Source organism: Durio zibethinus, chromosome 10, assembly GCF_047325235.1.
Source record: "Durio zibethinus cultivar Kanyao isolate XHJ-2024 chromosome 10, ASM4732523v1, whole genome shotgun sequence".
NCBI classification, from domain to species: Eukaryota; Viridiplantae; Streptophyta; class Magnoliopsida; order Malvales; family Malvaceae; genus Durio; species Durio zibethinus.
In genome coordinates this window covers 9,482,230-9,499,511 of record NC_143171.1, presented here as the reverse complement: position 1 = coordinate 9,499,511, position 17,282 = coordinate 9,482,230, and the positions used below count along the sequence as shown (strand labels likewise).

Genomic DNA, 17,282 nt, shown 5'->3' with positions numbered 1-17,282 from the left:
TCATCTATTTAGAAATGGATTTTCGGAAAGTTATATAACTTATTGGAATTATCGAAAATGGATTTTCAAAAAATTATAAAACTTTTCGAAAATAGATTTCCATAAAGGGAGAGAATTAAATTTTAAGAAAAATTACAAAAAATGGATTTTATTAAAAATTTTTACTAATTAATATAATGAAAAAAATTATTATTACAAAAATCATAAATTTTAAAATTAATAAAATGAATGTTAATTTTACTATATTGAGCTTAGAGAAAGAATAAAATTTTATGAGGCCTTAATTAAATATGTCATCTTTTGTTATTACAAATGATGATAAAGAATTATCAAGTTTTATCAATATAGAAGAGCTAAAACTCTTTAAAGTTGTATAAATAATATTATTGAATGCTATATAATTTTGTTAAAATCTAATATGATACCTGAAGAAACCCATTGGGATAAGATTTATTATGTATGAAGTTTGTTATATTTTCTTTCCATTTGATAAACAAAAACTTGAAAATTTTGATGAGGGTTTCAACTCAGTCTTATTCTTTCCCAAAATTTAATAAACTAATTTTAGTTACAATTAACAATGGAAAATTTTGTATGGTTATTAATACATAAAAATCAAAATATATTTATTATTTTTTTGATAAAATAAAAATTAAAGAAAAAATATTTTAGAAAATTAATCATATTTGAATTAAAAATGGTAAATAAAAAAATTAATTATTTGAAATCACTTAATTATCACTAAACAATCATATAGATATGTATAAATGTGAAATGAAAGAGTTCCAAATGAAAACTTCTAGAAATATTTATTAAAATGACTTTTCAATTATAATATTTATTTATTCCATTAATATTTTAATATTATTATATGATAAAAATTAAAAGTTTAGTGAAACTCAATAAAAATGATAAGCAAATATTAAAGGATCATAAAATATTATTATTTCTTCAATTTCATAAAATATTTATTTTGTAATAATAGGCTATATAAACATATAAAAACAAAATATATTTCAATTATAATTCGTTATTTAAATGTAATCTATATATTTTATAGTCTTTAAAGAAAATTAAAAAAATGATATTTTTTTAGTGTTATATTATTTACTACTAATTCAAAATTATTTGTGCTCAACTTTTTTTTTTGTAATTAAAATAGACAAAAGTCAACTATAAAAACTATGAGTTATTTACATGAGTAACACCCATTATTCAAGCTTTCATTTTTTAATATCTTTATTTGAATATTCATACAATATAAATAGTATTAATCATAAATTATTTACTTTAATTTTTTAAAATACAAATAGTATTTACTTTAATTTTTTAAATATAAATAGTATTAATCATAAATTATTATGATAATGAAACTTTTTCTTTTGGCATTATAAAAGTTTGCAGAATTAAATTGAAAGATCATTGCATCTTCTTAAAATTAAATCTTTTTTATGTCAAATGAATGATTAAATTAAAAACTTTACTAAAAATGATAATAAGTGGATCATTTTTTTCATTTTCATATCTACATGAATTTGGCAAAATACAATTAAAAAACTATTATCTTATATGATATACCCTTTTATCTAATACGATATGCAATTAAAAAACCATTATCTAATATAATGTTACTTAAAACATACCTTTATATTTATTTTAGAAATGGCTTGGTAAGGTATACGTTATGGTTTTTTTAATGAAAATTATTAAATAATAAGTAAGAAAATATATTAAACTAATATTTAATTTCGATATAAAATTAAATTGACTTATAAATAAAGTGGTTGGAAACCAAATTATATGCACCTTTGACATATAACATTACTCAAACCATCAATAACAAATTAATATATCCAACAAACAAATAAGTTCAAGAATGTAAAAAACAATCATTACAATTTATTAAATTGATAATAATAATGATACAATCACCAAAATAAAAATGAATTTTATATTTCATTATTACTACAAATAAATAAAATTTATTATCAAAAAGTGTGAAAACTAAAAATTTTAATTTTGATAGATTTTGTTTTCTTTTCACGAATTGGTTAAAACTACTAAAAATCTACCAATTAACAAAAAACATTAAAAAAGTAATCAAAAATAAATTCACAACTATATTATAAAAAATAAGATATGAATAACATAAAATCAAACAATAGCTTCAACATGAAATTTGTAAAATATGAGTCAAAGTGTACTTTTCTCTTTCTAATAAATTAATATATAAATTTACTTACTTAATGTAATTCATACAAAAATTTATTGAATACAAAAATTTAAAAACTAATACAAAATAATACCACATGGATTTTATAAGAAACGAATAAATAATATAAAATCTTTAATTGTTTTCACCAATTTATCCCTATAAAAGAACATGTAAATTAATAGTTTTTTAAGAAGAAAACAAATAATAAATAAGAGATTACATGAAAATTACACTGTTAACTTTAAGATTAAAAATGATTAAAAGATAAAAGTAAATAAGAGTAAAAGTTTAAAAGATTAAAAATAAACTTTATACGAAGGAAAAAAATAAAATTTTTCATTTTTTCATTTTTTTATCCATTAAAATGAACAGGCTGTTATCAGTCTCATTAGAAAGATATCTTCAAACAAAACTTATAAACATAATTATTTACATAAAACCCCAAAAAATTACTTTAAAAATCTTTAAAATCAAAACAAAAATAATAAAACATGAATCTTATAAGGAACCAAAAAAAATTAAAATACTTAGTTTTGTCACCTTTTCATCCATAGAAAGGTAATACCTTAAAATCACTTTAAAAAAAATTAAAACATTAATTTTATAAAAAAATAAAAAAATAAAATAAAGATTTTTAAAATTTCTCACCTATAGGGTTTTTATAAGGGATCCACCTTTAAGATTTCTTTAAAACTTTTTTCATAGAAAGGACTTAATTGTTGATAACTAATTTTTGTAAAACATAAAAATAATAAAAAATAAATTAAAACATTAAAAAACTTGAATTTGAAGATTGAAAAAATTTTAAAAAGATTAAAATAAGTAAGATTAATAATTTAAAATATTAACTTTAGAAGAACCAAAAAAATTATATTTTTAATTTTTAGATTTAAAAATCTTAAAAGAATAAGTACTTAGTTTATAAATAGATATGTCAGAAGAAAAATTAAAATAAAATTAGCAAAAGAAACTATGAATTCAAAAATCATAATAGTTTTAAATAAATTAAATCATAACTATAATAGAAAAAATTTGGGAACCAATACTTAGTTAAAATATCATAAAAATGATAACTATTAGTGATCAAAGAAATAATTATAACAACTTGAAATTCATTTCTTAATTTTTTTTTACTAATCTTGAAAATTCTTAGCAATCAAAGAAGTAAGTATAATAATTTAAGATTTGATTCCCAAAACTAATGCTTTTCTTTAAATTTAGAAATAAACTTGTCCATAAACTAATTCTTCTAGACCTTTTGCTAAAGAAAAAAAAAAGATTAAAATGATATTTAATTCAAATAATAATAAAAAAGTTAAAATTTTTTAAACAAATTATCATTCTTATAATATTACCAATACACAAAATATTAAAACAAAAAATAATACTTTAATATGTGTAACACCAAATAATTTACAAACTTGTCACCAACAATTTAATGATGAGACAAATCTATGTGAAGAACAATGCCGATAATATCCGATAAAAAATTTATTTTTAAAAAAAGTACAAAAACTCAAAATCTATAAGTACTTAGTTGAACGCTCATCAAAATAACATAAGTTATGAAATACAAAACATGTCATCAAATATTTTCTCCTTCATCAAGCATCTCTTTGATGATAGCAAAATGAATCATACTATCATTGACAACATTTATCTTATAATCATTTTTATTTGTAGCAACACCATTTATAAATGTAATTGTTTAATCAATATGTATTATGATTCTAAAAATCAGTATGAATAAATAATGTCACTTATAATTTTTTTTTTTTTAAAAAAGAGGGTAAAGAGAAAAATAGAGGTGTAAATAAAACCCCTCAAAATTTTAAGTTAATTTAATTTTCTATCATTTCAATTGAGAATAATTTTTTTTTAATATATATTAACTTTTAAAATTTTATTATTATCAAACAAATAGTTATACATTTTAAATTTACTTGAAATTTAGTATGTATTATCTAAATGAATAGAGCATAAATTTCAACGTTATATTAACAAAATATACATCATATATAAATATATGAAAAGAAGTGAAACTAATTCAGTTTTAAACATGCCTAAGTGGATCCCTTTTCATTTTAGATTTTCATGTTTCATTATTTAATAATTTGAAAATAAAATTCTAGAAAAAAAATCAACATTATTTGAAAATTTTTCATTTTATACTAATCACTTAAATTTAATTAACGGTAGAAAAAAGAAAAATCACAAATCATGATTATATTAATTTAAAATTTTATGTATTTACTGTGAATGTAAATAGGATATCAACTTCCAGAATAATGATTGTTTAGACAATTTTCAACTCTAACTCAGAATTCCTTTTAAAAAACACATTTCATCAATATTTTCAGTCTTTAAGCCAATCATCCTTATTCTTAGGACTCTCATATGAAGTTGTTTTTCTAAGTTTTTATATTTACTTAAACTGCCTTTTTGGGTTTTCAGTTTAAGTTTCCTTTTTTTCTTTGTTTTTTTTTTTTTTTTGCTTTTTGCTTTTTTTTTTCATTTCCCTTTCTTTTTGCAGATTTCATTTTCATCTTTTCTTTTCATTTCTCTTTCCCCTTTATCCATTATTGACACTTTGATCAAAGTTTTAAACAATCCAATGGTAAATCTACCTTAATTCAATTCATGATTCTTCAATTTGAATATTTACATTTGATCAAAATAGACTTTTAAGAAATGTAATGTAGGTTAGGGTGAGGGGTTATAAAAGAAATGGATAAAACAAGCCCAACTTGTATTTGAAGGGTTATCAAACTAAGAATCATTTTTTTTATGTGAAGCATATTGGCATTTCGTCCCATCAATTTCTCTTTTATTTTTTCTCTTTTTTTCCTTTTCATCATTTTTCAAAAAAAATTTAAACACAAAAGGGCTTTGTCCTTGAAATCACTAAAGATAAACAAGCTTATCAAATTTTACCCCTAGTGTGAGGGTTATCCTTGGCTAGAGTTCTTAAAAAAAATTTTTAAACAGGCTAAAATGGGGTAGCAAAGGATAATTTTACCTTTTTTATTTAAGGATAGAAGAAAGATGGCTATTTCTCATATCGAATATGAATACTTTCAATGAAAATATTTATTGAGCAAGAGTAGACTAGTGAATGAATAATTATAAAGATCATGTGTTGCATCACTTTTAAAACTCTTTACCAAATTTATCTTTTTTTTATTCAGCAGTCTTAATGAATCAATAATCTTCATCTATCAATCAAATCATCATGAATGATGTTTTCAAAATCAAATCCTAAATTATCATTATGACTGCTTGAACATTCATTATTTAGAATCAAAAAATGAATATAGTAAAAAGCTGTGGGAAGGTAAGAGTAAATAATGGTGATTTGCACAAAAAAAATGTCATAAAAATGCATCAAATCTGTCACTTTTATTAAAATGATGAAAAATAAAATAAAATTTAAATACATAAAAGAGATCCATATTCTTAAGAAATCCAAAGATGATACCTAGTTTCAATCAATTTCTTCAAAATCATGCCCTTGGATGATTGGGCAAAGAGGCTTTATCGATATTCAATTCTTCTAATTCGTTGAAGATCATCAAAGCTACTCAAATTAAACTTTGTACTTTGTACTTAAAAATAAGGCATGTTTCTATGGAGTGACCCACATTCTCATTATGGTAGCCACATGTGGGATTAACATTATACTATTTGAGATAGGGTGATTTCAATGGTTCCAAAAGGATTGGGGATACCAAGTCATTTTTGACCAACTGTAAAAATAGCTTAGTATAGGTTATGAAGATAAGATCAATGTGACCTCTCTCTTGATTGCCTCTATATCTTTCTAAAACACCCGTTTGATTGTTAGGCCTTGAAACTGGTGTAGTAACAGGATTAGGCCCATATACAGGTGTATGAAAAGCTAGTTGATGAGGACTTAGAGTGATGTTGTTCATGGTTGGAAAATAAGACTGGTTAGAAACTTGTACAACATTATTGGCCATCGGATAATAAGCAGAATGAACATATGATGGATATAGAGTATAACTTTTAGATTGTCACCCTTCAAAACTTATCATTTGGGCTTCATCTTCTTCTCTCTTAGGCATCCCACCTTTCTTGGCACTGTCGATCTTTTCCTCCTCAAGCTTGCCACTCTTGATGGCATTTTCAATAATCTCCCCTAAGATCACCATATCAGCAAATTTCTTTATTACGTTTCCTATCATCTTTTCATAATATGGTGCTAATGAACAATATAGTCATTTTTTTCTCAGTCAGAGGAGGTTGAACTTGAACAGTCATATCTTTCTAATGTTAGGCATATTCTTTAAAGGATTATGTTACCTTTTTCTTCGTGCTTTGTAAAGAAAAGTGATCAAAGTCCAAGTATATGGTTTAATAGTATTAATTAATAAATGAGTGGACTAAGTCCTTTCATGTTCAATTATGAATTCTGTCTAACTGAATATACTATATTGCAGTAGACCCAGTAAGACTATCTTATAATATATGCATAAGTAACTTTTTGTCACTGGCGTGGGTAACCATTTTCAACAATACATAGTGCTATATGTGATCGGGTACTTAGTACCTTTATACTTTTTAAACTTAGAGACCTTAAACTTTGACGGGATTATAACATCCAAGACCAAGTAGAGGCTGACTGCATCTATAGAGCCATAAAAGTCTAGACTTTCGACGTCTCATAGTCTCTCATCCAACAAGTTTATCTTATGTTTATACTTTGAGTCCTTTAAACTTTCAACCACTTTTAATTTTAGCTTTTGGTTCTCCTTGAGGTCATTTGAGTTGGGGATTGAGACTAACTCTACTACATTTTCAGTGAAGACAAGATTAGCAGAACTTTGAAATTGTCTCTAAATTGGGATAGATGCTATTTTTATGTAAGTTTACTCTGTAAAAAATGTGAACTATTGTGGTGATGTGCCTTAAATGGATTGGGCTTGATATAGGTTGTAGTCGGGTGGATACAGAGGGTTAATAACATCCTATAATTGATGGTCTTTAGGTCTCGCCCTTTCTTCTATTGTTTAGCTTTTCTAAAATTTTACTCTCTCCTTTAAGCTCTTTTTAAGCACTCTTCAATTTTTTAATGTGGATTACATTATCTTGTTTCATTTTTCTAGCTTGGGCCTAGGTGTAGCACTGGTGTTGAGCTACCCTCGAACCTTAATTTCCCATAATTAATGTGCAAATTTAGAATAATATTTATATGACCATCAGATTATGCATGTGATTAAATGTAGTGATGCACAAATGCAACAAAAAAGATTTAATGATGTAAATGCATGCATACATAATAAAAAAATGGGTTAGTAAACATGATATATACCAAGAACAATATAATATATACAAAAAAATAACGTAAAAGGGTTAGTATGCAAAGAAAATACATAAATTTACAAGCAAAATAAATGTCCCATCACGTATCCTATTGAGGATTTTCTAACACAAAAGAAAGCATAGCTCTAACTTAAGTTTAGACCCTTGAGGTTTACTTATAAGCTAGGTTCAAAAATTTTAATAGTCTAAGGGTTTTCAAATTGTTCCCCATATCATTGTCTATTACAGACTAGTAAAAAACTTTGATCCTCGCCCACCATAGGCTACAAGCAAAAAAAGTTTAATCTGAGTGAGAGTGTTTCACTAACTCATATGGAGATATGAAATCTCACGAAGGCGTAGGTACTTAACTTTCTCCTAAGGGATAGAACTCGGGTGTAGAGTTCATGTTATGCACATACAAATGAATGACAGATATATATATATATATATATATGAAAACAAATAAATGAATAACTAAACAAAATATAAGCAAAGAAAAGAAAGAAAAAAATATCTCAAATTTATTAAGCAAGGCTTAGATAATAAGAAAATATTTACTGGTCTGACTTTCAATTTTTTCAGTGAAGTCGTTAAACTATCATAATGTATAAATCCATGGACCTACCGCTAGTTATGGATTAAAGGAGTTGTCACCAATCTTTTTGGTTTAAGTGTGATTTACTACCTAATTAAATTTGTCTCATTTAAAAAGGAGTCCCAAGATTGACTTAGGTATCTTTAAATAATAGATTCTAATCTATGAAATTAGATTTTAGGTTCGAGAGTATAGTTGCATGTAAGGAAGGTTATAGCACCCCTATAACGCCCATCTAAAAAATGGTACCAGTTTGATTTCAAATTATCTAAGCCTTAAATATGTTTATAATTTACCAAATATTTAATATTAAAAATTAATCATAAAATTATCCCAATAGTTTGGTAATAATTTAAGATAATTTTTTTACCTCAGAAGTATTTATAGAGACTAATGCCCTACCCTGAAGAGGCTTTATCGTCAAATTTATTAATGTATTTTATTTAAAAAAATGATTAGTAAAGTCTTTCAATAGTTTTGTAGGATTTACTTTTATGCATATCTCCCAATAGTTTGGTAGATTTCATAAAATTTAAATTTATGAAAAATCTTCCAATAGTTTGGTAAGATTTATGAATTTTACTTGAAAAATTTTTTTTTTCATTTATATTGTTTCCCAAAAATAAAATAATAGAGGAATTTTTACAAAATATTTAATAAATAATAAATTGTTTAATAAAAAATTTAATAAAATAAAAATAAAATAAAACACTAAAAAATAAAAATAAAATAATAAAAAACTTAAAATATAAAATGATAAAAAAATAAATAAAATAAAATAAGAAAAACCTGTGATTGGGTTGGGTTAAACATGCGAGTCGTGCGCAGGTCAATGGGTTGCCGCACAAATCCTAGGCTGGATGAAATGATGTCATTTAGCAACCGTATAAAAGGTAACCCTTAACCCTTTCTTCAGAAACCCCAGTCTTCTATTTCTCTAGCCTCAAATTCCTCTGTCTTCTCTTTAAAAAACTCAAAAACACCCACTGAAAACTGGACTTGGTTGTCAATTTTTGAAAAATTGATTGGAATTCTATTGGAAATTTCAAACTTAGTAAAAAAATTCAACCGGTAAATTCAAATATTCAAACAAAAACCTAAATTTTCCAAAAAAATTTTTAAAAATTTCTAGAAATTCAAACTTCACCCAGAAACTTCAATCCTTCAAACTCTCAACCCCGAATCTACAAACCTCGAAACCCAAAAACTTTTAAACCCATAGTATTTTCTCCAAAAATCAATTCATCAGAAACCTTAAATCCAACAATATTTTTGTCCAAAAATCAACTTGCCTTACCTTTAGAAATTCTCTCATGCCTTTCTTTGCAATGTTGTATCCAATTTATTGGCTATTTTGATAGAAATTTTAGGGATTGGACAGAACTAATCTAGGTTTAAACTAATCCAGATTTGAATCATGGAATTGGATTTTGTCCGAACAGAACCAATCTAGGCTTGAATCCTGGGATCGAATTCTGTCAAACATAAATTAGGCAAGTTTGATTAATTTGATTCCTGGTTTCATGCAAAATTGAATCTTGATTTGATAGATTTAAGATCTTGATTCAATCACAGACTATGAAAAAAAAGGAAAGATGATGATGATGATGATGATGATGATAATAATAATAATAATAATACACATAAAAAATCAACACCGATTGATCCCAGACGCAAATGGGTGTTTATAATTATTTATGAGAGGTACTATCTCGATTATGTGGGACAATTTGAAAAACTTTTAAATTACAAATATTTTTTAAGCTTTACCTAATTATAAGAAACTGAAAGAAGTATTTTGATATTTAAAGTGTTTTCATTTTGAGCCAAAAATTAAAAAAAAAAAATTTTGATTTGTTTTCAAAGAAAAAAAAAAGTTAATTTTAAACATTAAAAATAGGACCATTTTAATAAAAATAAATGAATAACATGTAATCAATTGGTACCATTTTTTATGGGCATTGTTGGAGTACTAATCTTTTTCTAGACGTAATCGACTACCAAACCTATCTCTGATTTCGCAAACCATAAAATTATTTTTTTCAAAATACTTTTAAACACGTTTTAAAATTTTATTTAAAAAACAAAATTTTTAGGTAGTCAATTATACCATAAAAAAATATTATTAACGACTTATTATTTTGATTTTTATGGAAAGTACTTTTTAGCCTATATTTTAAAAAAATTTTCCATTCATCCAACTCATGAGTCACTCACTCACAGGTCCCGAGACATGATGACAAGTAACATGCAACATTAAACCAATTAATTGAATTACCTTATGATTTTCTCAATGGATCTGTTCTCGAGTTATGCCATCTGTTATGTTCATAAAACCAAATTAAATTCGGACTTTAAATAGAGATTTTTAAGTTTAGATTTGATTGGATTTGATTTAAATTATAATTTTATTAATAAAAAATAATTTTTATTTAAATTATAAAATATTTTATAAAAATAAAAGATAAATTCAATTGTAAGTCAATTTGTCTTTACTGTGTTAGCTAATGTCAAATATAATTTTACAAATAATTATTGAAAAAATTTAAAGTTTAGGCCCAAATTCCTTGTAAATTTATTAAAAGTAAAATGACTGTAGTGCAGTTAATTAATAAAATTTAGATATGGTAATTTTAAGTTTGCAAGTCTGTTCAAAGGCTTGCGACCCAGCAACGACCGGGATCTTTGCTTTTCGCTTTTGGCAGTATCTAAGGGAGGTTCTAGGCCTAGATGTTATGATCACTGCAAAAGCATTCCAAATATTATTGAAAATTGGGAAAATCATGATTTGGACCATATTTTGTGAACAGATTGAACCGAACATTTTCTTTTTTTTTTTTTAATGATTTTTTGTATTGCCACCTGTATTCATGGCAAGTTTTAACTATATTAAATTAATATAAAAATTCAATTAGGACGACGAAATTTTAAGTTTAATTTTTATTGCATGAGTTTGGTTTAATTTTAGGTAGTATTTATTTAATTATACATTGATTATATTACATATATAGATGTAATTTTTAATTTAATTATAATTATTCAATAATTATATATATAGATGTAATTTTTTATTAAAATTGTAATTTTTTTATATTTATAATTTCATAAAAAATGTAATTGCTATATTTAAAATTTAAGGTATTTTCATGTCTAAATAATGAATAAAATATTGAAAAAAAATTAATTTTTTTATTATTCAAAAACTTGAATGCCATATAAAATTTAGTGAATAATTATTTTAAGAAATAATATTTTTTAAATTTAATATTTAAATTTTAATCCTTATAATTTTTTTTTATTTTATTGGCATGTTATTATCTCATTTATAAAAAAATTTATTATATTTAAGTTAAAAAATTAAAATAAAAAACCCACATGATTCCTGTACTAGTATGTTATCAATAATCAATATGAATTATATTATTACAAGGAATTCCTCTTGAATTACAATTCACCGTTTGATTCAATGATTGATTAATGATTTTTTTTTTAAAAAAAAAACGGTTTGAATTTTTAAAAAATTAAATAAAAAAAGTTGTTGTTTTCGTTTCTCTGTTTTGGAGAGTGAGCAAATATGATTTTTTATTTTTTTCCTTTAAAAGTGCAGCGAATGGAACATTGCGATGTGCTGCTATCTTAAAAGCATTGTGATTGTGTTTGTAGAATTGGAACACACACATTAAATTCTCAAGTTTCTAGCAGGCGAATTAAAAGTTGTTGAATGTCTCTCCATTTAGAAACGTAGCTCCAATGCTTTTATAGATTTGCGGAGTCTAGTCTTACTAGAGTAACATGCAACATTAAACCAATTAATTGATTTATCCCGCGACTTTCACAATGGATTTGTTCTTGAGCTGGGCCTTACGTTAGGCTCATAGACCAAATTAAATTCGGACTTTAAATAAAGATTGTTAAGTTTATATTTGATTGAGTTTGATTTAAATTATTTTTTTATTAATAAATAATTAATTTTTCTTTAAAGTATAAAATATTTTATGAAAATAAAAGATAAACTCAATTGTAAGTCAAATTTGTTATCGCTGTGTTAGCTAATGTCAAATATAATTTTACAAAAAATTATTGAATAAATTTAAAGATTAGGCCCAAATTCCTTGTAAATTTATTAAAAGTAAAATGAATGTAGTACAATCAATTAACAAAATTTAGATATGATAATAAGATATAAAATAATATTAAAAAATATAAAAATGATATAAATTAAAATTTTAATAAAATTATATATAGGTTTAATAAATAAAAAAATATATTATATATTTTTTGTGTTAACATGAATTATTATATATAATTTTAATATAAAACATAATATAAATATATAAATCATCAATATTTTACACAAAATACATACTCAAATTATCAAATCTAATAAAATTATTTTGTGACAAAAGAATTGACATCGTTCTTTTTTTTATGTAATAGTGTATAAGATTCTCCACATGCATTTCAATTGAAAACATCAATACAAACTGCAGCTAGTAAAAAAGTCACACCAATATACGAACCCAAACCATAACTCAAGAGATAAAAAATAATAATAATAATAATATTAATAATAATCTTCAATAAACAAAACCAAAATGTATTTTGTCCTAGAAGCGCTACAGATACATCCAATTCCAATCAGAAGCGTAATCAATGACCTCAACAGATAAAAACCAACGGTTGTGATTAAAAGTTGGATTTGGCAATATCCAGCCCGTTCTAATCTTTGGGCTTTGAACTCCAATTAGAAACCCCTTTGATCCACATTTTAAAAATCCGGACAGTGAAAAAAAAAAAAAAAAAAAAAAAAACGTTGACGATGACAACCACCACCGGCGAAGAAATCGCAGCTCCGCTCAGTAAGAACTTCAACTCTCTTCCTTTCACTCTCTTTTACTAACATTCTGATTTTCTTCCACTCCAAAAAACTTATGCGCAGTTCAAAAGTCCCGTTCCAGTCAAAACCAACCCGGATCCTCCGATTCAATTCCGCCATCGCCGGACGATCTCGAGAACTCTCCAATCGAGCAAGTGGCTCTCACGGTCCCTACCACAGACAATTCTTCCCTTCCAACTCTCACGTTTCGTACGTGGATTTTAGGCACTCTAGCTTGCTTCCTCCTTTCTTTTCTCAACCAATTCTTCTGGTACCGTCGAGAACCTCTCTCCATCTCCTCCATCTCCGCCCAGATCATGGTGGTTCCTCTGGGCCACCTCATGGCGGCGACGATCACCGACAGAGTTTACTTCAAAGGTCGGAAATTTGAGTTTACTCTCAATCCCGGGCCGTTTAACGTGAAGGAGCACGTGCTTGTCACGATCTTCGCCAATTCCGGAGCGGGAAATGTCTACGCGATTCATTTAGTCAGCGCCGTGAAGATCTTTTACAAGAAGAACATGTCGTTTCTATTGGCGTTGCTGGTCGTTTTTACCACGCAGGTGCTGGGATTTGGCTGGGCTGGCATTTTCCGACGCTACTTGGTGGAGCCGGCCGCCATGTGGTGGCCCCAAAATCTGGTCCAAGTTTCTCTTTTCAGGTAAGCTTACGTGTCTCTGACTCGGTCTGAAGCAACAATTTCTAGTTTTCTAGAATTGATTAAATGGTCAACGTTTCTTGCAATGGGGTTTTGCCACGTGTTCCTGTCTTGCTGCTTAATTTTAATGCTGTCTCTTTCATTAATTTTGTCCTTGTGCTCGTAATTAACGAATTAGATTCCAAAAATCATGAGATTCTCTGAATCTAATTATTGCACGTTTTTCTTTTTCCCCAACATTTTACTACTACAAAAGTTTTTTGTAATATTAAGCTATAGATTCAATAAAATTACATTCCGATTCATGTAAAAAGATTATCATTCAATATTGAAAATAAATATGATCAATCATCAATGCTGAATGTGTAAGAACAATACAAGGTTTAAGAATTCGAAACAATAAAACAACTTTGGTGTTGAACATGTAAACTTCTAGTAGCCTTGCAAAAGTAAAACAAAACGGAGCTTTCTATGTAAAATGAAAATTGTTTCAAGGCGTACTGATAATACTATTGTTTTTAAGGCTTATTTCACCCCTACTAATGATGGTACGGCAGTAGACTTCATGACCTTGGTACTGTACTGCTTTTTTTGGAAGTCTAAGTCAATGAACTCCTATGTGTATGACAGTCGACTGCCTATATGAACCGTCTTCTTTCTTGGATTCTTTTAATTTTAGAATCATATTTATTGATCTTGGAACCTTATTTTAAGCTATATGTAACTTAATATGATTTTTCTTTGATTAAGTCTTTTACTTAACTATATTGTTTTCATATTTTGAAAATATTTCTAACATAATGGCAGTTTTAGAGATGATTTCGATGAAGAACTTTATTAATTTTATCCTAGTCTACCATATTTACATCTATATTATTTGAATCTAGCTACCAAGTATTATTCTTGGGTAATGAATTTTTTATGTACTACTACTGACAAAAACCGTGAAATCACAGGGCATTACACGAGAAAGAGGAGAGAGCTAAGGGAAGATTGACAAGAAACCAGTTTTTCCTCATCGCTTTCATTTGCAGTTTTGCCTACTATGTACTTCCAGGCCACCTTTTCCCAGCTTTAACTTCCCTGTCCTGGCTTTGCTGGGTATTCCCAACTTCCATCCTAGCCCATCAGTTAGGTTCAGGACTCCGTGGCCTGGGGATTGGTGCCATTGGATTTGATTGGTCCAGCATATCCGCCTACCTTGGAAGTCCGCTTGCTAGCCCTTGGTTTGCAACTGTTAACATTGCTGCTGGATTTGTTCTTACCACGTATATTATCACCCCCATTGCTTATTGGTTCAATCTCTTCAAGGCCAAGAACTTCCCAATATTCTCAGATGGCTTGTTTGCTTCTACTGGGCTGAGTTACAATATTTCAGCTATTATAGACTCAAACTTCCACATTGACATGGAGGCATATGAGCGTGAGGGTCCTCTGTATCTCAGCGCCTTCTTTGCCATGTCTTATGGTGTTGGCTTTGCTTGCTTGACAGCCACTGTTGTTCATGTTATGCTTTTTCACGGGAGGTAAGTCTTACTAACCTGTTTGCCTAGCCATTAGGCATAATTCTGTTCCCTCTCATTAGTTCACTGTAATGAATCTTAGATTCCTATTACTTGACCTAGGGGCTTTGCTATACCATATAAAGCTTAATCACAAATAGAGTGCATCTTGAGTTCTGCTCTCCACTTGAAGTGCATGTATTCGAAATTGTTACTCAATGGTCATTTAGGCCACTTGCTTAATATTTGTACTGTATGATATATGCAATCAGGCACAGACAGCATAAACTGATATCTGCCTGTTGTTATGTTCAGTAAGTTAAACTCACTTTTGTTAATGGTGCAGAGAAATTTTGCACCTAAGCAAGTCTGCCTTCCAAGAGAAGAAAATGGATGTGCATACAAAGCTCATGAGAAAATACAAGCAAGTTCCCGAATGGTGGTTCATGTGCATCCTTGTAATAAACATTGCAGCAACCATATTTACATGCCAGTATTACAATGATCAACTCCAGTTGCCATGGTGGGGTGTTTTGTTAGCTTGTGGTTTAGCCATATTTTTTACCCTCCCTGTTGGAGTTATTGCTGCCACAACAAATCAGGTATATAGCCTTGCTATTTCATAAATCATGTATAGCCTAGCTATTTCACAACAAATCAGGTATAGCCTTGGTACAGTGTTTTTTACCAACAATTTATGTGTGCTTAATGCTTTGTAATGAAGATGATTATTTGGAAGCTTCTCTGCCTCTTCTTCTACAACTGCTATATTGCATATCACCAATTTTATCTAAATTTGGCAGATTATTCGCACATCTAATTAAATAATTTTCTTCCACTCAGATAATTTGCTAGTTGGTTTCTCCATGTATTCTGTTCGTTTTATTTCAGTATTCTGACAAGGGCAAATTTTCTTTTGCAGACACCAGCTTTGAATGTGATTACAGAATATATCATCGGGTACATATACCCAGGGTACCCCGTTGCTAATATGTGCTTTAAAGTATATGGATACATAAGTATGAAACAAGGGATCACCTTTTTGCAGGACTTCAAACTTGGCCACTACATGAAGATTCCTCCTAGAGCCATGTTCGTAGCTCAGGTTCACCTTCTCATGATTCTTTTCCTTATTAAGAACCAAAAAAGAAGTTGCAATTTTTAAGGTGTTTCTTCCTGCAGGAGTACTTTATAAATCGCTTTGTCCCTTCATCTTCTCATGGTATGATATTTTTATCAGGTGGGTGGTACAATAATAGCAGCATTTGCGCATTTAGGAACAGCGTGGTGGCTTATGGATACAGTTGCAGACATTTGCAACAGAGAATTGCTTCCTACTGGCAGCCCATGGACTTGTCCTGGTGATCATGTGTTTTATGATGCCTCTGTTATCTGGGGTCTGATTGGACCTCGCAGAATCTTTGGTGATCTTGGCTACTACTCTGCCATAAACTGGTTCTTCTTAGTTGGGGCCATAGCTCCTGCCCTTGTTTGGCTTGCAACTAGGGCCTTCCCAGACAAGCCATGGATTAAACTTATTACTATGCCTGTGCTCTTTGGTGCGACGGTCAACATGCCACCAGCTACTGCTGTCAACTACACCAGTTGGGTTCTTATTGGATTTGCGTCTGGTTTTATTGCTTATAGATACTACCGTGGCTGGTGGAGTCGCCATAACTATGTTCTCTCCGGGGCACTTGATGCTGGATTGGCCTTCATGGGGGTATTGCTATACTTGTGCTTGGGGATGGAGCATGTTAGCCTTAGCTGGTGGGGAAGTGATTCAGATAGTTGTCCTTTGGCTTCTTGCCCTACAGCCCAAGGGATCATAGTTAAAGGCTGCCCCGTTTTCTGAGTGAAGCAAGTGTTAGCTCATGCTCTTTCAGGTAAATTGTCTCAATTGTGTGATGCTTTTCTCCATTGGTCATTTGTATATAAGCTTGTAATGGTGTTAGAAATATTTTTGTTGATTCTTGATTAGAATATAACAAATAGATTTATACTTATACACCATCGGCGCATATATCTTGTACATTGTTAATGAACAAAATACTGTTATTTCATTAGTGAATAAAACTTAAACATCTGGAAAGTCTTAAAACTAAATACAC

General features: G+C 28.0%; 1 protein-coding gene across 1 annotated transcript; it reads left to right on the top strand.

The window, feature by feature from the left end:
- Positions 1–12,737: 12,737 nt before the first annotated feature.
- Positions 12,738–17,177, top strand: LOC111293136 (oligopeptide transporter 7-like). Its single transcript, XM_022885893.2, has 6 exons — positions 12,738–12,994; positions 13,075–13,672; positions 14,626–15,195; positions 15,518–15,773; positions 16,094–16,276; positions 16,412–17,177. Exons 1-6 carry the CDS (start codon positions 12,955–12,957, stop codon positions 17,024–17,026), a joined length of 2,262 nt encoding a protein of 753 aa, XP_022741628.2. The 5' UTR covers positions 12,738–12,954; the 3' UTR covers positions 17,027–17,177.
- The last annotated feature ends 105 nt before the right edge of the window (positions 17,178–17,282 follow it).

Excerpts from the sequence above, each read along its gene's own strand:
- LOC111293136 (XM_022885893.2), top strand. The coding sequence starts at position 12,955 with ATGACAACCACCACCGGCGAAGAAATCGCAGCTCCGCTCA. Across the intron at positions 13,673-14,625 it reads GTCCAAGTTTCTCTTTTCAG|GGCATTACACGAGAAAGAGG; the intron begins GTAAGCTTACGT and ends GTGAAATCACAG. Across the intron at positions 16,277-16,411 it reads GAGCCATGTTCGTAGCTCAG|GTGGGTGGTACAATAATAGC; the intron begins GTTCACCTTCTC and ends TATTTTTATCAG.